This window comes from Poecile atricapillus, chromosome 2 (assembly GCF_030490865.1).
Source record: "Poecile atricapillus isolate bPoeAtr1 chromosome 2, bPoeAtr1.hap1, whole genome shotgun sequence".
Lineage (NCBI taxonomy): Eukaryota > Metazoa > Chordata > Aves > Passeriformes > Paridae > Poecile > Poecile atricapillus.
Window position 1 is genome coordinate 116,271,906 of NC_081250.1, and position 21,867 is coordinate 116,293,772.

General features: G+C 36.5%; 1 protein-coding gene across 4 annotated transcripts in view; it reads right to left on the bottom strand.

Moving 5' to 3' along the window:
* The window catches only part of NSMAF (neutral sphingomyelinase activation associated factor), a 39,229-nt gene that overhangs the window by 9,037 nt on the left and 8,325 nt on the right, over positions 1-21,867 (bottom strand). The window contains exons 2-21 of one of the 4 annotated variants that reach the window (XM_058831302.1): positions 19,973-20,062; positions 19,798-19,876; positions 19,641-19,708; positions 19,519-19,555; positions 16,638-16,688; positions 14,213-14,284; positions 13,800-13,847; positions 13,622-13,674; positions 12,987-13,116; positions 11,171-11,242; positions 10,234-10,342; positions 8,003-8,179; positions 6,950-7,029; positions 5,482-5,572; positions 5,325-5,388; positions 5,151-5,202; positions 4,094-4,214; positions 3,699-3,830; positions 1,902-1,944; positions 1,308-1,471 (exon numbers count right to left, since the gene is read on the bottom strand). In XM_058831302.1, the coding sequence (XP_058687285.1) occupies positions 1,308-1,471; positions 1,902-1,944; positions 3,699-3,830; positions 4,094-4,214; positions 5,151-5,202; positions 5,325-5,388; positions 5,482-5,572; positions 6,950-7,029; positions 8,003-8,179; positions 10,234-10,342; positions 11,171-11,242; positions 12,987-13,116; positions 13,622-13,674; positions 13,800-13,847; positions 14,213-14,284; positions 16,638-16,688; positions 19,519-19,555; positions 19,641-19,708; positions 19,798-19,876; positions 19,973-20,062 (1,733 nt within the window). Of the gene's footprint in view, positions 1-1,307; positions 1,472-1,901; positions 1,945-2,094; positions 2,127-3,698; positions 3,831-4,093; positions 4,215-5,150; positions 5,203-5,324; positions 5,389-5,481; positions 5,573-6,949; positions 7,030-8,002; positions 8,180-10,233; positions 10,343-11,170; positions 11,243-12,986; positions 13,117-13,621; positions 13,675-13,799; positions 13,848-14,212; positions 14,285-16,637; positions 16,689-19,518; positions 19,556-19,640; positions 19,709-19,797; positions 19,877-19,972; positions 20,063-21,867 lie in introns of those variants that run through there. The other 3 variants (XM_058831303.1, XM_058831304.1, XM_058831306.1) reach the window with 3 other exon arrangements.

The following is a 21,867-nucleotide window of genomic DNA, read 5'->3' on the forward strand; positions in this document are numbered from 1 at the left end:
GAGAGTGACAAGATCACTAACGTTTTTTTCCTAAATCTCTTGCTGAATTTGCATAGGCTTATACAGTCAAAAATAGGATTATTCTCAACAAATTAGTGCTTTTAAACTGCAGACTTTTCAGAATGTAATTCCAAAAAGGAAAACAAACAAAAAAGAAAACCTAAAAACTCTGCAGCAATGTTTTTATGTCCTTTGAAAAGTCAAGGGCTTTCCAGATGGAAAAGAACTAGAAAAGCCATTTACTGCTACAAAAAAGTATATGCTTTTATTATTCTATTGCATTCTGTTAAGACTGTCACAACTTCATTTCACTGTTGCAAAAGTTAAGGGATGAAAAATGCAAAATTGACATAATTAGATAGTTTTATAATGTTGATTATAAAAAGGTCAAACCCAAGACAAACTGTTCATGTGTAAATTAATGATTTAGGCAGCAAATCTATTTCAATACACATGACTATTACTATCACCACATACAATACTCAAAGCTCCTCTTGCCATTGTATGCTGCAGGTTGCCATGCTAAGTAGCACTCGTCACTCCTCTGCTTGAAAGTGAAGGCCATTAAATGGTAAGTGAATTGAAGACAATCAAATGAGAAATATCTTTCCAAGTGATAGATACCTGGGCTGAATCTTCAGCTCAATTTATAGTTAAATCACTATCTACACTACGAAGACTAGTATCTTAGCTTCAGGGAAATGGTTTAAGTCCTGCCTTGAACAGAAGCCAGTGAGGGCAGTGCAATACTTTTCTAGAAGAAAGTTATTCAGTCAACTCTGTCCCTACAGTACGTAGCGGTATAGGGAGAAAAAAACAACATCCTTTCAGGTGGAAAAGGTAAAAAATAAAATCAGATGCTTAATTTAAGTTCTTAGGGTTTACTTTGATCAAGCTAATTAATTGTTACTCCTCAGATATTCCTGTTAAAAACCCAAACAAATCTTTGCATTGTTTAAAATGCCAGATATGGTCATTGAAACTGCTGTCACATCAGCTTGAATTTAAAGTGTCAGGAATACCAAGGATGATAGATAGTCCTCCCACAGCTTCAGAAGCAGAGGTTGAACAGTCCTAGAGGAGACCACTGGAACAGGAGGCAAAATACAGGGCAATACCTGTCTTTGAATACTGGTCTATCTGAAATTGAAACTGGTCTAGTTTTGTTCTTTTTTAAATTTAGTTAATGGATTTATCTTGAGTTGGCTTACAGTGAAAGAGAGTTGTATAATGAAATCCTGTGGTAGGAAGATACTACTAAAAATTACAAATCCTTCACATTGTTAGTTTATCTATTAAACATTTACCTGGAGACTCAGCTATGGAAATGCTGTGACTAGATGTTCGAGACAAGCTTTTCAATTTCGGAATTATCCTTTGAGGATGAGGGGTTGTAAACAACTGTTTTGGCGTCTGTCCAAACTCCAGGATTTGTGTCAGCAGAGCTACCTTTTCATTGGGGTCCATAATACTTTACAAAGCAAGATATATAATTAAGCCAAGGAAGCAAGTACTTTTTTTCCCCTCTCCCCTTCCCCAGAAGCATGGAACTGCACATGCAGTTACTACAGCACTATCACACATTCTTATAGAATTGATTTACTGCAGATTTACAATAATGTAACAGCTTCATAACTTTATGTAAAATAACAATATTCTCAATGACTGAAAAATGAAGCAATTTCACAAAAGCCAGACTGAAGAAATGTTTAAATAACAATCCTTCAATGCAAGATAAACCTGAGAACATGATGCTGGTTCTCTGCATATTTGGGAGTATAAAATAGAAGAGCAACACCATTCATGTACAGAGCCCTTTTACAGCCAGCAGAGAACTTGGAGAGATACTGAGAAACTTGGCTAACTGCTTTAACAAAAACATTCAGATTCTTGTTAATTACCTGTTTAAATCCACTCCTCCTTCATAAGTTAATGGGTGAAACACTGGAAAAAAAAGTTTATTTGTACAATGTAGATATACAAGGCTCATTTTTTCTCATCTTCCTATAAACAGAGCTGCATTTTTTATTCATAAATAAGCTCCTTCAGCAGGCATTAAGTTGGAGATCCTACATTTTAATCCTGTTTTTTTACCTGAAAAACCTTTGGACTTCCAAGAGATTTTCAGAAAGTTTCAGAAGAAATCAGTACTTTCATAAAGGAAGGATCACTTATTTAAGCTTCATTAAATACCCACCCCCAGTAAATAAATAAACAAATAAATAAGCAACCAAGCACAGCTGCATAACTGGATCTCTAGTTAATTTTCAAATAAGGAACAGAAAGTAATAAAGAATGATCAGAAAGATCTGTGTATTCACCTTTCCAGGTGAATTGCCATGACGCAAATGACTTTGAGGCCTCTGCTTAAGAATATTTACTTTGACCTAAGTCCATACACAGATCCCTTCTGCCTCTCTTATCTACATAAATGTCCACAATTCATTATGCTAAAAAAAATCCATACTGCAGCAGAAGCAGTGCATTATGCATAAAAAGTGCTTTCATTAGTGCACTCTTTTGAGAGGTAAAAATATAGGTGCCATAATTTATGTGCTGATTTACTGCATTTGAAGTCTGTGGAACATTGTAATTGACACTTATGATTGTAGTATGACTGGATGCCAAATGCTACAATTCTAAAATATAGCCCATCATATGTTAAAGACATGTGGAAAAAATACACTGGAAAGAAATGAGTAGCAAAACAACCCAACCCACTCCCAACCAAACAGTAAAAAAACCCCAAAACCAAACAAACCCCAGGAAAACAATCCTTGCTATCTCTACTCTCTTACCCTGGAAGTAGAAAGAGTACCAAAATGAGGAGTTGCTTATTCCTACCCTAACCACTGTTACAGGAAGGTTTTCTTTCTAAGCTTATTCTATCTTGTTAAGTGCAAACCATCTCAACATTTTCTGTTACTTGTAGTCCTTCAAAAGGATCTGGGCTTCTGGATTAAACACCCTAAAAATCTGGTCTGCTACTCTTTTTTTAAAAAGAGGGCACTTCCTTATTGGGTGGTAAAATACACAGCTAAAATATCAGACTGATTAATAAGTTAATCACTGGTAATACTATTAGGTATAAATAAACATATCTACACAGCAGTCACATAACATCCCCCTTTGCCCATAGTGGCTGGATACATGTTCAGAGTAAGGCTGCAAATAGTGAAACGTCTCACATGCAGTCATGTGTATGTATGCAAGGACAAACCAACACACGCTTTTTCCTTCATTCTTGCTCCAAAGACCTGGAGCCCATTAGCCCATTCTTTCCCTTGGCAATTCTCTCAGGAGGAGGGAGAAATTGCAATGAAATTCTCTCATTGAACTGACCCTCTCCATGAAAGTGGAGGAAAGTTAAATACATGTTTATTTGGAGAGCCAACATGCTCCCATTTTTAATTGGAAAACACTAATTCCCTACTATATTGCCACACCATGATGTGCAAGCAATTCCCAGCAATGCTACAGAATTGTCTTGTCCAGCCTCTTTAGCACATCTTCAAAGATGCACATCATCATGAAGGCAATACTGCCAGACAAGTCACTATTTCCAATAAGGATCAAGCATTCAAAGCAGAGTTAAACACTCAAAACAAAATAAGCATTACAGATATGTTGTGATTTACCATTCACACCTAATTGAAGCATCCCCTTTTTTTTTGCTAGTTCTGTAAATGTGTATTTACCATTGTGAGCTGCAATTGCTTCACTTCCTTTCTGCTTGTAGCCAAATATGATGTCAATCCATTCATGAAGATGTTCTGACACATATGGACTTTCTAAAGCCTCTTGGCTCTTCTGAAGAAAGTCATCAGGACCTGAAAAGAGAAAGGTTAATGAAAGGAAAAAATACACCATTCAGTTATTGGTATCCATCTCTCTTCCTCCTCATTCTTGGAAAGCCAACAGAACACCCCACACTAAATGTCTATTTTTGTATAAAACTTTAAAGCACTGACATAATAGGTGCTTTTAAGAAAGAGTTCATTTAGAAGAAACCAGAATGGACATTTTTAAGGAAGAACCACAATTCCAGCAATCTTCAGTTAATTAATAATACAAGAAATCTGACTATTGTTACCTGATGCCCAAGGTGGAAGCTCTACATCTTCAACCATCTTCCCACCTTGCCTTTTTCCCAAGTCCAACTTCAAACTGTTTACTAGAAAACTAGAATCATTTTCATAAAATTCTGGAATCAACTGGAATTTAAAAAAACAAACAAAAAAACCTCAAGTTTTGATATTGGCTGAGTTTTTGTCACTTAAACAGATAATTCAGTGGAAAGAAAATTATTAAAGTTCATATGTCATGCACTAAAGCTGGGCAGATTTTCCAGGTTTTCCCTACAAAGCAGTTCTCTGAGCTAAACTGCTAAATTCAGTGGCACACATTTTAAACAAGTAATGTGTGACATATAAATCCTTAATACCAATGAGGATCTTCAGAGCTATGTTCTCATTTTTAAGACATGAAGTAAGAGTCTAGACTAAAATCTAGAATAGAACTAAAATTATGACAGAACTTTCAGAGGTTAAATCAATTATTTAAATACCACCATATCTAACCATTAACTGAATACTATTTTTTTAAAGCATCGCTGTATTAAATAATGTTTCTTTGATAAAGGAGTTTGACAGTATTTATTATGTGACAGTTTATTATTCTCAACATTTCTAAAAGTTAGGGTTTCTCAAGGCTCAAAACCCCAAGGTACTACTTCTACAGTTTAACTATCTGGATGTAGTGCTGCAGTACAGCCAAATCCTTAAAAGATTCCAGCAGACAATACCTAAAATTGTCTTTTCAGCCTTAATCCACACTCTGGTAATTCCCATGTATTTCCATTAAAATTCACAATCATACTTCCGTTAAACTAAAAGGCAGAAAGCAGGCACAGATGAGCAAACATGGAGTTGATATGGGATTAATACACAGTTAATAAAGGATTCATAAAATGCAGTCATCAACCTGACAAAAAAACCCAAAAAAACCCCAAAAAACCCAAACCCACACAACTGAAAAGCACAAACAACAACAAAAAACAACCTACCACACTCCAACCAAACACTCTCAAATCAACAGCAGATGAGAAAACTAAGCACAGATGAGAACTGAATAATTTCCCAGCCATTTACCTCTTTGAAATCTGTTGCACCATCCAAACAGTTTTTCCAGGTTTCTGCAATGCTAGATAAGACAGATCAATCACACATTTGTTAAAAAAAAAGTATTTTTTAAGGCTTTGCACTCCACATTGATGCCTATTTGAAAACAAAACCAGTCTAGTTATAGCCAAAATGAAAACAAACCTGTTGAACATTCTGTCAGCATGATCAAACTTTCCATTCTGCAGACAGAGCATGTACTCTGGAGCTAAGGAGAAAGAAAAATAGCATCAGCTTGCTCCAAACCTTGTCTGCTTTGGAAGTAACTGTCTGCTCAGAGAGCATATCAAAGGTGTCTTACCAACTCTAACGAGATAAAACAAAACATAACCCGGAGAAGAATAATGGCTTCCATACATGAACTTGGGCTCTGGCATTTCCTGATAACGCGTCTGCAACATAGGAAGAAGAAAGAAATGTCTGTTTCAAATCAGCACTCCTGCTTTCCCTCAGTGCTGAACACATACACACTGTTTCTTTTTAAAGATACATATTAGGACCACCAACCCTCAATTTTTCCTCTAATGATAAAAAAACAAACAAACTTCTTAAGCTCTAATATCCATGCAGTTTTAATCAGAGCAGTAAATCAACATGGCAAAATAGTTGTCATAACTGATCATCCAGAACTATCAGGTTTTCAGTGCTTTTTTCCTCTCACTTTAGCACATAACTACAGTGATTCAAATTCAAAGAAGTGCAAACAAATGCTTCCTTTTTATCTTTCACATCAAATTTAATGAGCGTGTGGAAGAACATACTAACTTCCATCAATCTGGAAGATTCCTTCCTGTCTGAAGCTCCTATGCATTACTCTGAAACGTTTAATAATATAAACAGAATGACTTTTACTGCAGTAAACATGAAGTCAGTGACAGTTTGAGGAAAGTCAGATCTTAGAAGGAAGACTTTATTTACTGTTACTCTAAACACAATATTGCTCATATTCTTGCCTTCCACTATCTTAGGAAGCTATATGATTTTGAAATATTTTAATATTTTTTATCAATATAATGGAGTTATTCTGGCAATGTTTTTTTCTAATGTTCTGTAAATTACTTTGGAATAATTAAATTTCCATAGAAGACAATAATTTTACACAAACAATTAAAAGCCAAGCAAGTAAGGACCTTCTAAGTCTCTCAGTACGTGTCTGACAGCTCATGAAAGAAAAGCCTGCCTACCTTGAGAAATAGAAAAACTTTGTGCACTATTATAAGCACACAGAATTTTCAAGTTTGTGCTCTGACATCCATGGATCCAAATTTCCCCCCTTTGAAGTACCCTCCCTCAAATTCAGTATTTTTCTTAAGTGGAAATACTTAAGATTTCTACTACTTTTTCTTATTTCTTTCAAACATGTGTTTTACATCACACATTTAAATCCATGGGTTTTGAAGTTTCATAAATCTATGTATGTTTATAGCATATCAGTGCCACCATATATATACTAAATGGATTTCAGGATATTATTTTAAAAGTAAGGCAAACCTTTTAAAAGTATATATATATGAAAAGGTAGTAAGAGAGAGGAAATGGATTCAAATAATTTTAAGTTAGTACTGACAAAACCTGTTCTGATGAAATTAAGCTGGAAAATAAATATGGAATGGTTATAGGTGTATTTGCTTCTGATAAGGTTTATAGTTAACTTTTGATACAGTAATTCATAAGACATAATCCCCAAAGCTTGCTGGACAAAGCTCCTTTTATTGCCAATATGTACAAGGCTCAAAATGTTCAGCACATAAATGTCAAGATATACATACCACAAGTCTATCCAGCCTCTCCTTATTCAGGGCACCAACTGGTTTACTAAGGTCACGAAATGTTTCAGGCTTTGTCAGATCTTAAAAAAAAACCAACAAAACAAATGTTTGGTAACAGACTCCAAGGATTCTACTATACTTTAATGTATCCTAATCAATATTGAAAAACACACCAACCCCCCCCCCCCCCCCACAAACCTATCCAAGCAGCAACAAAGCAAACAAAAGCCAACACGGAACCCCCTCCAGTAATTTTCTCCCTCCCTACTAACTGCAACCCCATACAGTCTTACTGTAAATGGCTACTCATCTCCTTCCAAGTACATATAAACTCATACCTCTTGCTTAAGAACTAACAGTTAATATACGGACAGTTATGACAAGTAGTATCACGTAGTCAAGGTCCTGCTACCAAAGGCACAAAAGCAGCTGGTATCATCTTCTTCCTACTCATTAACCATTCTGTCAGGCTACAGTTAAGTTCCACTATACAATCAGACTGAAGCGTTTGAGCAGGTGCTGATGAATACCATGAGATTCCCTATCTCTGCTTCTTGCAGAGGGACAGAATTCTCAAAAGGACAAAATCCCAACACAAACTGCACTAAGACCCTTCATTAGGAAGCCTATTTAGGCACAAGCCTTGTCAGCTTCTTGCATTCAATCTGCAATGCTAAGAATTAGAAAAGAATACCTGGATTCTACACATTTCAGTGCATCCAACTTGTTAAAAAAAAAAATTAAAGTAATTTTACTGATTCTTTTCCATTATAAGAATCACAGAAAGTCTTTGAATGCTTACTACTGCTGATCTGCAAAGCAACCAAGCAGATGTTTGCTACATACTCTGTATCTGAGGAGTGCAATACCTAACAGAAAAAAAGATGAGATATTTTGTCCCCTAAGCTAAAGGGGAGGGCTACAAGAAAACATCCAAGACCACTAATGCCAGGTTCATTTTGATGTAACACCAAGTTTATGCAGTGTAAAAGCTCCCACCACACATTTCAGGTTGCTCACGATGCACTAATATGCTTTCTTATATACACATACCTAACACTGAACTAGAGTAGTCTGCTATGATCCAAGGAAATACAGGATACTGGGAGAGATCATTGCAGCTTCTATCAGCCAGATTGTTGAGATGGAGAAGATACTGGTAATTTGATATATGTCCTCGCTGCCACTGCAACATATAACTTTCAGCTGTGTGCTCTGCAATATGATTTTCTAAAATAAAATAAAATAAAACATTAAAAGTTGAGAGGCTTGGCGTTTGGCCCCGAAATGATACTGTGATTAACATTATGCAAGATACTATAAAATAATTAAGGGCACAGTTTCATAATAGAAGAAGTCAGAATTAATTGGCAACTTCATGTTTCCATAGCTACCATACTTCACACAGTTTTTAGTATCTCCACAAACAGATCTAAATTGCATCTGGCCAAAAAAAAAAAAAAAAAAAAAAAAAAAATCATAAAAAAGGAGTGTTGAAACCACAGTAAGAATGGATGAATATTTGTGTGGAATGGAAAAATATCTGCAGACTATGAACAACTCTCTCAGCAATCTGGCAATCTTGAAGATTTCGAATTTCTAGAAGCAGTTATGCTACAGTTAAGAAAAAAACTAAATATATATTTCTACTGCAACCAAGGACGCCCACTATCTGTAACTGGTGGAAAGAAGTCATGTATGCACATGAACAGGATTTAACTTCAGATCCACTGAAACAGAGAGTAGAGAAAAAAAAAAACTTGACCCAAACTCAAGAAAGTAGGAATTATGCACATGGAGTTCTCTGTGAAGTATAAGCAGGAGCACAAGAAATTTAAACTGCACTACTCTCTGCTTATTAGCTGTAATGCCAAGGTATGCTGCTGGAAAACCAGGTTATTTATTTATTTTAACATTTTCTTCCATTGATTCAGTATACAGCACCTGGGCAAGTGCCTGAAATAGCAGAATTGAAAGACTGCAACCATGGTATGATGGCAAGAAAGAAACTTGGATTAGATTATGGTAGGCCTCTATTTTAGCTCAGCATAGGGTGGAAAGACATATTCCAATCTTTCCTTCACTTTAGTACTTTAAATTCTACAAGTAAAAGGTGTTTGCAACTTCAAAGAGAGGCTCTTCTGCTGCCAGAGAGATACCAAGGTGCTACAAACACTTTTAGGGAAAGGGCTCATTTATTTTTTATTTCTAAGCTCCAACATCATCAGCATTTTCACCTACACCTTGAAATTTCACCTTCAAAAATTATCCAGAAAAAGCCTGAAGCAGGGTAACAGCATGCAGCTATTTCAATAACAGAGAAAATGATGTCAGAATCTACTTCCTTTTCAAAGAAAAATCTAGATGACAAAAACAATTCTAAAGGAAAGTTATCATTCCTTCATGGCCTTTCCATTTTACTTTGTGAAGCAGGAGGAAGATGTCAACTGATATTTAGGCAAATTCATTGAAACAGAACTAGAGTCCTGGTACAATAACAAAATAGCACAAAATTTACATAAACATTTTCAATGTTGGCAGTAAATATGAGTTTCAATGTTTCAAGTTACAGAGAAACTCAGCCCTTTTCTCCCTTTTTTTTCCCCAGGACACACACATTTTAGGAAGTTTTTGTTTATAATCTGCAACAAAAATAGCCATCACTTTCTAGGAATTAATGCATACAAGATTTAATAGAAATGAGAATTCAAGTGTTTCAGAATGACAATTTTCATCAACCACTGCTAAGACTGAGGAAAGTTCATCTATTTATGTGTGCACTGGAAATCCATCCATTACAGGAAGTTTCTCAATAAGGTCTTAACTGAGGACTTGGGGGGGATCCACGCACAAGCTAGTCTCTACTTTTTCAGCAAAACACAATTTAGCTGAGTGGATCTTATTTATCTCTTGCTTTGAAGATAAAGTTTTGTGGCTTTCTTTTTTTCATTGGTCTGATTTTTGTTCTGTTTGGTTTTGATTTTTTTCTGAAGTGGGGGGGGGGAGAGGGCTCTTAAATGAGTGCATATCAAGTTGCAAATCAAAAAAATTAGTTTTGCCTCAATAATGCCACCTCAGCTTTCACACTGGGCACTTCAAACACAACCAAACTGGTGCCATTTCACAACATTCACTCTGATCTTTGTTTACATCTATTAAAAATCATTACAGCTTATATATCTGTTTATTTTTCTTTTTCTTCCCACACATCAACAGAGCAAAATCCAGACAAATTTCCCTTCACAAGGTGCTACACACTACATTAATAAATAAATACTGCAAACCTATATATGTTGCAATAAGGAAATAGACCTCATCTCGATCTTGATAGTTGTAGAATTTCAAGTAGATGTCAGAACATAGATCATTTTCTGTACAAAATACTTCAAGTCCCTGAAAAGTTAAAGGGGGGGGGGAAACAAATGAGAGCAATTATTGACAAGCTGTAGTGCTTGCGTTTTTTAACAGAAAGTTACAGTTATTAAAATCTAAGACTTATGGCTCTGAACTGGGTAGCAGTTTTGCCCACAAAATCTAACATATTACATTTTCTATTTCCAATCTTAAAAGCATTCAGTTTATACTAAGCCAATAGATTGGCTCTGTCTGGATTGATTAGCACTAGGTAATAGGCATTTAATTCTTTGCATCACTCCATTCACTTAGGCAAAAAAGAGGATATTTGATTTAAATGTGTTTTGAGACAAAAAAAATTCTACAAGATTGAAATTTCAGTGCTAACACTGAAATACGACTGAAGTCTCACTGCAGGATTCTTGTCATTCCTCAGTCACTTACAGTGGGACCCATCACTCCACATTAGTTTCAATATGAAGCAGAGACCAAACTTCCTCCACAAATCAATCCAGAGAAAATACACCATGAGAGAGAAATTAATTTTATCCTGTGATAGGTGCTTTAGATAAATGGAATGAATTGCTCCCTAACAGTACTCCCTTCTCCCTTCCCCTATGCTGACTGCTTATGAAAGAAATTTTTCATCCTTGTCAGAACTCACACTGTTTCCATCTTTTTGACAACACAGGAAAACGCTTAAAAAACTGGAAAGGATCACTGAGTACTGTCCACTATTTAATACAAAGCTTTTAAGAATACATGGCTTTTACTTAATGATGCAGACTGTTTCAGCTGGTCCCTTTAAGAAACCATATATATAGCAAGACAATAAAATAAAATAATAAAATAAACACTTGAGCTTACCAGTGGCATCAGCCCATGTCTTCTTTTATAGATGCGACGCACATTTTGCAGTGTTATTTGTACTACTGGTTTCTGTAGGGGATGAGGGAGAGGGAAGAAAAGATGGAGACATTCTAGGAGGTTTATGTTCTTCTACCATACCCTCCTCATAAAATCTGAAGCTTTTCTTGACTACAGATACTAGCCATATGGAAACAATATCCATCCATGCCATTTTAGCAGTGGAATAGTGATGCTAAACAGTTATGTTAAAAAGAGGAAGCTTGTCTTTGCTGTTGCTTTTTGCCTGAGTAGCAGAACAGTTTAGGAATAAGTAGGCAGCAGTGTATTATCCCCAAGCCTGTCGCCAGCAGCAATGCTCATGCACCAGAGAAGCAGAACACAATAAACTACATTAAAAGGAAGCCATTGGGCTGCTGGGCAAACTGTGCCACGGGTGCCACCTGGCGGGCGGAATCAGAATGGCACCGTTATCCCAATCAAACACCTCTCCCTTGCCTGCACTTACTTCCAGCATGTCATAATCACAGAATAATCCAGGTAGGAAGGAACCTTTAAAGGCTATCTAGTCTAACCCCACTGCAATGAGCAGGGAGACCTTTAACTTTGAGTCTGAGTGTGGTCTCACCTAACCTTGAATATTTCCAGGGATAGGGCATCCACCACTTCTCTGGACAACCTATGCCAGTGTTTTACCACCCCCATGGTAAAACCCCCTTTTTTTTCCTATCTAGTTTGAATCTAGACTGTTATAATCTAAAACTATTACCCTTGACCTATAGAAAAAGGCCTTTCTAAAAAGTTTGTCCCCCAAATTCCTCCTACTTTGTCAAACACACTTTCTCCGATTCTCTGTACCAGCTTGTAACAGACATGATCTCTCTAACTCAATATTCCTTTCAGAGAACTCAGAGCTTTCCCATTATTTTTCCCATGTCTGAGTCTCCAGACTCCCCTGAATCTTCTGCTTGTCTTTTCCTTGTCCTTAGGGCACTCAAATTAGGCAGATTCCTTTCTTTCCCCACAGGGTACCAGCAGATGAGAGCACCAGAAGTGTGCTCCAGTCCTCAGCCCTGTGGAGGGAACTGGCAATCCAGCACTGGGATTAGAGGATGGGTCTATCTTGGTACTTCGTCCCTGGCCAGACTGTGTGCCACCAGTCTGCAGGATCAGTCATACCCAGCTGGAGCAGCACCAGGGCTGCTGATGAAATCTCACTTGCAAATTGGAAAAAAAAAATTAATCTGGGAATTAAAGCTTTCTGGTGATCGTGCTACTGCCATGTCCATACTAAAAGTATTTCACAGAATCACAGGTAAGTCAGTGGCCTGCAAAGACCATCACTACTGTTTCTATGGAAAGTTCCAAAGCAGTAAGCCATCTGCAACATGCACTCAGTTTTCCTCCAGAGAAAGAAATGATCAGTTTTATAGAAAACCTAGCCAAGAGCTCCCAAAGTAAACATGTAAAGCTCTCACTAACATGGAACAGACTAAGATTGAGTTTATCTTAAATGAAATGTTACATATAGTGATCTTCAGATATTAATAGAGAATGAGCAAAGGACATTTTGTACTTTGTCAGTAGCAGGTAAACTTTAAGCAAGTTAGCACAGAAGCCTCAGAAGAAGAGATACACTGAATGCAGCAGAGCAGCAGAGATCGAAGGAAAACTAGTGACCTTGTAAGTATAACTGAAAATAGTCTTGGAGATATGCTCTATGTGCATTTCAGAGATATAGTACAGAAAATTAAAACTGTCCACTAGCAGGGCAGCGTGCTCACATTGTATGCAAGACCATCTATGAGGCACTTACAGGATATCCATTAAGAGGCTGGAAGTACAAGTTAGCATCAGTAACGCACACATGCCCTGGATTAGTCACCAGTGGCGTCACCATTTCTGCTTTACATTCCATATGCAGCGTTTCAGAAATGCTTTGAAATCTACAAGTGAAGAAAAGGAGTAAGTTTACCTCCAGTTCTTACTTTGGTAGATGCACCCTTAAATTATTTAGAAAGGTTTTAGTTAGCTTATAGCCTTGGGACATCAGAATGGGGACTTCACCAAGCCTATTTTACCAGGAATAAAGTTTTGTTGGGAGCTCCACTTTAAAAGGCACTCCAGAAAGGAGCACTGCTACATTCTACTCCAGTCTGAGAACAGTAACCAGCTGACTTTTCCAAAACTATATTTTTATTTGGCATATACTGACGCCCAATTGCAACAAATCTACAGATAAATGAAATGTTTTGGCGACAAAGTAACACATCCATCTTCACAACATAGAATTTCCCACTCTCCATTCTAGATGCTTAGAACACAAAGAAGCTACCTCTCTGAATCAGGGAACTTACACTAACTCAACCAGCCATCTAACTATCAGCGCAGTAGACTAATCAGCCAAAAAGATGAAAATGATTTCCTAGTAGAAAGTGATTAGAAAAGTACCTGTTTTTATCAAATGAAGTTCTGGCCAAGCGTGATTGCAATATAGCAGTGATCTAATGTGGAAGGAAAGAAAAATTAATATGGTCTCTGATTCAAATGCAATGAGAACTTAATTACTAAACAGTGGTATCACAATTTCATTATTAAACAGGGATATTAGAAATAATCAGATACTCACCATGGCAGCTTGATCTCCCATCTTATCTAGACAAGAAGCCCTGTAAAGCTAAAACAACGAGCTTAAAGTGAAATAGCACAGAGATGTCCCACACAGCTCGAAAGTCAACAGAAACAGGAGGGGCTTTAGCATTTTTTGTGAGAGCATATTAAAATATCTATTATTATTTCTTTTTACAGTAGGACATATTTATTCACTGCTACTGCTATGTTACTACTTTGCTTACTACCACCCTGCATACTAAAAGCTAATATGGGTCACTTACAACAGCTGTCAGAACTAGACACTGTGTTCAAGTCCACATTTTAAAAATAAATACTCCAAGATTTTCACCTTGAGATAAAATAAAGCTCTACACTAAAAATCAAAAGATGCTGTGATGAAATATGCAGGAATATCAAATAACTACATACCTGATGTAGAGTTTGCACAACATCTCCTACTTTCCCAGCAACATCCAGTTGGAATAAGTGTTCTGTTCTACCCTAGAATTAAAAGTACATTTACTACAAATAAATTCCAAACAGACCTCAGTGGAAAAAAAAAACAAACTAAACTAAACTATAAACCCCTAAATAACAAAACTCTAAAACCTTTTATTAAAGGATATTAAAGATTGTGTTATATCTCAAAGATTCCAAAAGCAGATGTTAAACCTAATCTTTTTTCTTTACAAATATATCCTCCCTGTGGAAAGCTCTCTGTGCAGTATTTTGTCTGTTGTTCAACACCATACAGCACAATAGCACTGAAGTAAGTGAATGTTGTGCAAGCATCAGTAAATGTAGAAGTAGTACCTATTCTGCCTATTTTAATATCGGCTATTTTAATATCTATTTTAAATACATGCAAATATAGAACTAGCAAATGGCATGCTACATTTTAAACAAGTATTTCTTAGAGAAGAAAGACACCAGCCCATCAAATCTTTAAAGACCCCAAATACAATCACAGCCTATTTTGACTAGTCTTTTACAAAAGCCTAACACATCACCCAGCATATGCGGCACACTCATTTTTCCCCTAAAAGGTTTTCCCAGCTTTCTAAAGTGTCATTTTATAGTAGACATCCCTGGTTTTAAGTATATTAAAAGTATGTGCATAGGTCAACTGGTGCTAACTTTACACACAACTCATATTTAGCAAAGGTTGTTGGATCCTTTCATGACCCCTGAATGTATTATAAAACTGTAGCAACGTGTAGCATTTTGTGATGTCTCAGGCTAGACTTTAAAAAAAACCAACCACGTGAGATGAAAGCAAGACATTGGTCAGTAGATACAACTGGATTCATTTTAAACTGAAGGAAGGAAGACATGAAAATCTAGATGATCTTCAGTGTAATGTATGTGATCTGAGCTGAACTGACAGCAATGCAAGAGAAAAACACGTTTTGAAAAGCAAATGGAACTGGATTATAGGGAGACATGAAATTCAGTAGCAATTTAGATAAAAGCCCTGCAACATTTCACCAGAGCATCGTTTTCCTTCAACAGGAAAAAACACAGCTCTCAGAAATCCTAGTGAATGGTCTACAACTATTGCTTACAACCAACAATGCGACAGCTTTTGTGAGCAGTTGTCTCTGTAGCTCTCCAGCCATATTCAAAGACAACAGCTCAGTATTTTGTAATTGATCTGAAACAATCGAAGAAAGACATTGAAGATAAAATGTATTACTTAATTCCAGCACTCAGTAACATATGAAACTGGCAACAATTTAAGTAGAAGATATTTAGTAGCAACAGAAAAAAATCAGAAAAGATTGAAGGTGAACTTCAAACTTAGATTTCTTGTTTTAAAATGCAGACACATAGCTGCACTTTAGTAAAGTAAATTGTGATGGTTAACTGTCAGAAATGTTTTAGCTGTGGATGAATTATAACTCAGGAGAAAATGAAGTGAAAAGCTTTCCAAATAACCCTTCTGATTCTCTTCCACTGTGCTGGCAACGGGATAAGGTATTTGTCTGATACTTAATAAATCTTGCACATGGCTGCAAAATGTATCATGGAAGGGCTAGAAAACAAAATAGGTTTAACACATGAAGAATTACCAGAAAAAAAAACCAAACAACTTTAAAGTCCTAGTTCAGAGGCAGATCTAATCACAAAACCAACCAAAAGCACTTGGTGAGAGAACAGAGATCCTCTCTTGCCTCTCTGCTGCTCACTACAGTTATACAAATTAGTGGACTCAGTCATTCTTGAAGTCTCTTATTCAAACAAATACACTGAGAAATATAATTGTGTCTTTTTCAATTCTTGGGCAAAATGTGAATTAACTCTGCGTAATAAAAGTTTTGCATTTGTGTTTTAACTAACCTCACAATTTAAGCAAATAACCCTTATTTGTGTGCCTTGAAGCCTCCAGGCTCAGAATTGGAGCAGACTGACCCCATCAGTAGAAATTAACCAGGAGTAAGCTCCAACTTCTGCTGTGAGCAGCCTTATCTTTGCACTGAGAAGCACTCAGCTGGGAAATATCAATTAGCAATCTCTCATCTCAGGTCTGAGCAGAACTGAAGAGAAGCCACTTAGCCAGGATGCAGTGTCCACTGTACATGAGCAGTCAGCTGATAGTTCTGACTGTTGAGTTCATAGAGCTGCACATCAAGGTAAAAGGCAAGCATCAAGTCTGCAGCATGTCCTCCAAGAAGTATCAGAAAGCCATCAAAGAAGATTTCAGACGTTTTTTTCAATATACAATCACTTTTTTTTTGTAAACCTTCATTGTTAATACTCCTCAAATGATAATGATCTTACTCTTTCAGAAATGAGAACATAAATCCTTACAAAACTCCAGTTTGAGAAGAGCAGTGAAAAAATACATACTTACTCTTACTGTTTTATAGGGTGCAATAACATTTCTTTCTTTAATGAGAAAAACCTGAAAGAGTAACAGACATTACAGACTCACACCTCAAAAATAATAAATAATTAAAAATAAATAAATAAATAAATAAAGAGAAGTACTGGTAAATACAAAGCTATGAACACTGTTTAAGCAAGTAAAACACTGGGTTGTAATATCCTGCTTTAACTATCCCAGATAAACTGCAGAAAAACAATGACCTTTTATATCAGCTAACTGCAAAGAGGGCAAGAGTCCAATTTAGTTCAGAGGCTTACTTATACAGTTGATTAGTGGGCTTTCATCCTAATCATATGACCTTCAAGGAGTGGCAATACTGAAGCAAATACACACAGCTACATTCAGTGGGGCAGATCCTCCCCCTCTTTTAGTGGCTAGAGGTTCTGTCCAAACAGGAATTACCCCAGACTGGCAACTCACAAGGTACACTGTGCAAATTTACTCAAATTAATACCTTTCTTCTGCTGCTAAACGTTTTGCTTCCAGCTCCAACCGCAAGGAACATCAGATTTCCTCCCTCATCCAGTACCATGCTTTTGAACAGTATTATTTCTCTGGTGTTAGCCTCATCTCTGAGAACATCTTTCCTCTCCAAAACCCACATAAAACTACTCTACTTCTTCAGAACACTCTCACAACTCCTATAAAAAGACCTGACTGCTAGCACACCAATTTACACACTGTGCCTTACTATCCCCCATCTCAGAGGTGACAAGTCAGAAAAAAGTTGTGGTTTTGCTGTTTGTAGAGAAGGTTCAAACTTGCTAAATCTCAGGCCTAATTTCAAGACTGGTTCTGAACTCAATAAAACACACTGGACTGCTGTCCTGGGGTGACAAGTGCACAACCTACTGTGTTCTACTCTTGACCCAAGAGACTTGGCTAATCACATGTCCTTTCCCTCTGCCTCAGTTTCCTTCCTACAGGTAGCACACCTGCAGTTCTACACTCTAAAATATCATGGCAGCAGCCCCAAACCCAGGGCAAGCACTAAACTTGCAAGAACAGAGGCTCTCTATGCAGAATCCTGCTGGCTGCTACATACAGCCCTCCCCATTCCCACCAGCTGGCAACCTTCACCACATGACCGCTCCAAGAAACATCCAGCTAGAAGAAAGCAAGTAGTAGGCTTAGAAGCCCATAAGCTCAGCATGCCTCTCTAAGTGCTACATCAAAAACCAATGGTAATTAGTGTCTTTCATCTGACATCAGCATGTACAGACCTGAATTGTGCCATGGGAGAATCAGAATGAGAAACTTGCTTCACATTCATTGCTCTTCTACAAGATAACTACACTGACTACTCTACATTACATAAGTAGACATAATGGTTTGGGTTTTTTTACTTATAAGCTGAGCAAAAACTTAAGCATACTGTACTATCCTATTTTGGAGGATCTCCCCAATTTTTTCTCAAGAAAAAATACTGAAATAATCTCAAATTATTATTCTCATTTACTGTATTTTAAAGCCATTAGTCCTAAATTGTCTGTTACATAAAGAAAAGTTGCTTATCCAGCTATGTACTAACAATTTTTTCTGAGTCTAAAAGACAAAGATGTTTAAGATGTTACAAGTATTCCTATGTGTGGTTTCCTACAAGGCCAAAATTCTGCTTAAAAAAATATATTTTTAATTACATCATGATCTGTCATAATTACAACTAGGGACCACTTGATGCTTGGAAGTCTGTATGCCTTTTATACAAAATACCAGCATTAACAATGCCACCCAAGTACTTCAGAACATTTCCTCAGAGATAGGAAGATGACTGGCAAGCTACAAAGGAAAGGAGTGGGGAGGTTGCTAACCACACTTGCAATCTTAAAACTTAATTCCTCTTTCCTACAAGATGTTTCTTAGAATCACTTTTTCTTCAGAACATATAGTAATGATGTACTGTGGAAGCATTGCCTGGAGGAGCTAGAAATACTTTTTAAAAAATCACTCCATACACAAGAAAACCTGCCAACTCAAGAAACAGATTACACAGTATTTTTCACAGAAGGAGCTTCAAAATGAAATTAAATATACTGATTACTACAACACAAAGCAAAACCTTCTCTGGTATAGACAGTATTAAATGTTTGAGTTTGTTTTTGACTGCAGCAGCATGTAACTGAGCATGGCTATCAGTTTTGGGCACTGGTAAAGACAGATTTTAGAAATATACAAGAATATTTAAAATCATATTTCCTGCCTCAAGTCTGTTCTATCCTGAAAGGAACATACCAACATTTTTAAAAAAACTTTTACAGCTTTGGAACACCTATCAACCACAATTTATCAAAATTTTAAGTGCATCCTCTTGCTTAACTCTAAAAATGAATACATCCACGTTCACAACTCTTGACTGAAACTTGAAGACAATATTTCAGGACAACTTCTAAAATCTATTTGATGGACACACAGCACAGCCCAGAGTTTTCACAAAGCTGAACCACAGGGACCGAGATGTCTGCCCTTACCACAACATGCTGCAGAAAGTAGATGAAAGCAACACAAGACCAAATTAAAGATGATTAGTAACAAGTTTTATTACAGCCTATTCTCCTTTTTCATTCAATTCTAATGTTTCCCTAAGCTCCATTATAAAATGAACAGGACAAAAAGTTCAGTTTATTGAATTAATGACTTAAGAAAGTCATTAAGAGTTTGCACAATTTCCAGCATCAACAGTTTCACATTAATGTTAAAGTTTTGACATTAATTTGTTTTTTTTTCATTTAACTTCCCACTCTGGGACTACAGCTTTGAGGAAAAATACCATTAAAGAACATAAGCTTGCTCACTTATGTAGCCTCACCCACTTATACTTTAAGAATCTATTACATGCAGATCTTACCTGGGTACATACAACAGAAATCCCTCCAGATGTACTCCTGAAATATAAATAAGATATTTGAAATTATGGGTATTTGGGCTTTAAAGGAAGTTAAATACATGCAGTATCCCAAATTTACCTACCTTGTGAAAGGGTTATTTGCTTCATTATCTTCTAGGGCTTTTATAGTAATGCAATCCCTCAACGGTATCTGCAGCAAGTTATAAAAATACAGTCTTTCTTAAAAGCTTTTTAAAGAGAATCTTCAGTTACCAATAAATTTAAGTTTGCACTGCTTACCTTGATAATGGGCTGGATATTGTCATCTGGTTCAAAAATAATTGACTTTGAACAGATTTTTAGGGAGCCTCTGAATTTTCTAAAATGAATAATAAAAAAAACAACTTGTGCATGTGTTCAAGATACATGAGCCTAGAATGACCCCAGTAAATTAAGCAATGTAAGAGTTTTGTACCTTTCATCTTTGCAATCTTTATTTATGATATGATTAGCTGTGTGCTGTTCAAAGTAATATTCTTCCAGGTTAAGAAGAAGCAGTGAAAACCTACAAATAAAAAAAATAAATAATCTTTTATTCTAAGAGAAAATACCGTAACAGTTAGTACTCTTAATAAAACCTATCAGGTGTTTGAAAAGTTTTCACTGATCTCTTTGCTGCACCCCACACCCCAATAATGAATTAATTTAGCTGTTTAAAATAACAACCTATTTGGAAAATTTGGGTATACGTGAAGAAGATCAATCGATGCTCTTCCAACACATACAAGGTTAGATATTTGATTCTGATGTCTTGGGTGGAAATTATTCTAATATAGCCAGGCTTTCTGCTCTAGCTGTGATCAATGTATGCCAGGCAAAATAAGCAATGATACAAAAAGAAAGGGCGGGAACTAGTTACTTAGAATGGATGGAATTAGATTGTTTTGGAGTCAAGCCAAATTAGATTGGTCTAAAATGTTAAGTGAAAATACTGGCACAGATTTTACAACGCAACTGAGTCACTCAACAGATGTCCTCTGAAGAAGCATTACCTTCCTCACCAACCACATTTTGTACTTCATCTGTACCTCTGTTCAACCCCCAGGAAGCCTGTTCATGGACTAATGTGATTAACAACAAACCTCAGCAACAACAAAACAAAAATAGGAAACTGAAGTCTTCTAAAGTATTTAATTGCAGGATCATAGTAATGCCAGTGCTAGTACCAAGTAAGTGCAGATAGGCCAGATCAAGGAGAATATGAAAATGTTTTCTCTACCAACTTAACTAAAACTGCTGCAAGTGATTGAAAGTCAACAATTTTCTAACAGGGTGAACACTCGGTCACTGAATGTTTCAGCTGTAGAGAATGCCAGTGGATACTGGCACAGCAGGAGAAGCAAAAACAACTTCAGTTGGAAGTACAACTTGTTTGTGTGCAGCGCTGATCTGATCTGCACAAGTACCCACATTTTGAGCTTTTTTGCACTTTGCTCATGATGTGCTTCACTAGAAATGCCTGTGAAAACACTAATAAACACCAAGTGTCCCCAGAGCATTGTTGTTCATGTTGTATTCAAACAGCATCTTTGAATTCACAAGCATGTTGTATTCAAACAGCAGTAAATATGTCAAGAGTTCCAAAAATGAACTGAGTGAATCAAACAGCCTGTTCATTAAAAAAGCATATTTCACAATGGAAAAAACAGCATTTTTTGAAAATACATCTTGCACACTTAAAGATTGTGTTGTGGTTCTTAAACAACACAACAATAAAGGTTTTACTGCACCTACAAGTTAACAGTGGCTCTATATACTCAAAAGCACTTGTGTTTTCCAATATACTTCGTCCTACTGCTCTGCTGCTTTTTCTAAAAAGCCTTATCCTTACTTTCCTCTCTTGAAAACAGGTTTTTTATGATCCCATTGTGCTGGTTTTGGCTTGTTTTTACACACTATCTACTATGGGGCTTTGTTTTGGATTTGTGCTGAAAACTGTTGATAATTCAAAGATTTGAGCACTGAATGTGCTTAAACAGAGTTAAGGCCTTTTCTGCTTCTCACTACACTCTGCCAGCGAGGAGGCTGGAGGTGCACAAGAAGTTGCATGGGGACACAGTCAGGACAGCTGACCTCAACTGACCCAAGGGTTATTCTGTGCCATATGCAATTGTACTCAGGATATGAAACACAGTAGCTTCCATGCAGTTACTATTATATCCCATTTTTCAACATATCATCTGGTTGAAATCATCCAGGACAAACTTAAAATTTCTGATTTTGCCAACTCAGATCTTGCAAGTTCTATCACATTTTTAAAGCTTTTTAATAAAGCTATGTTAGGATGTATAAGGGGCAATTCACCAGTAA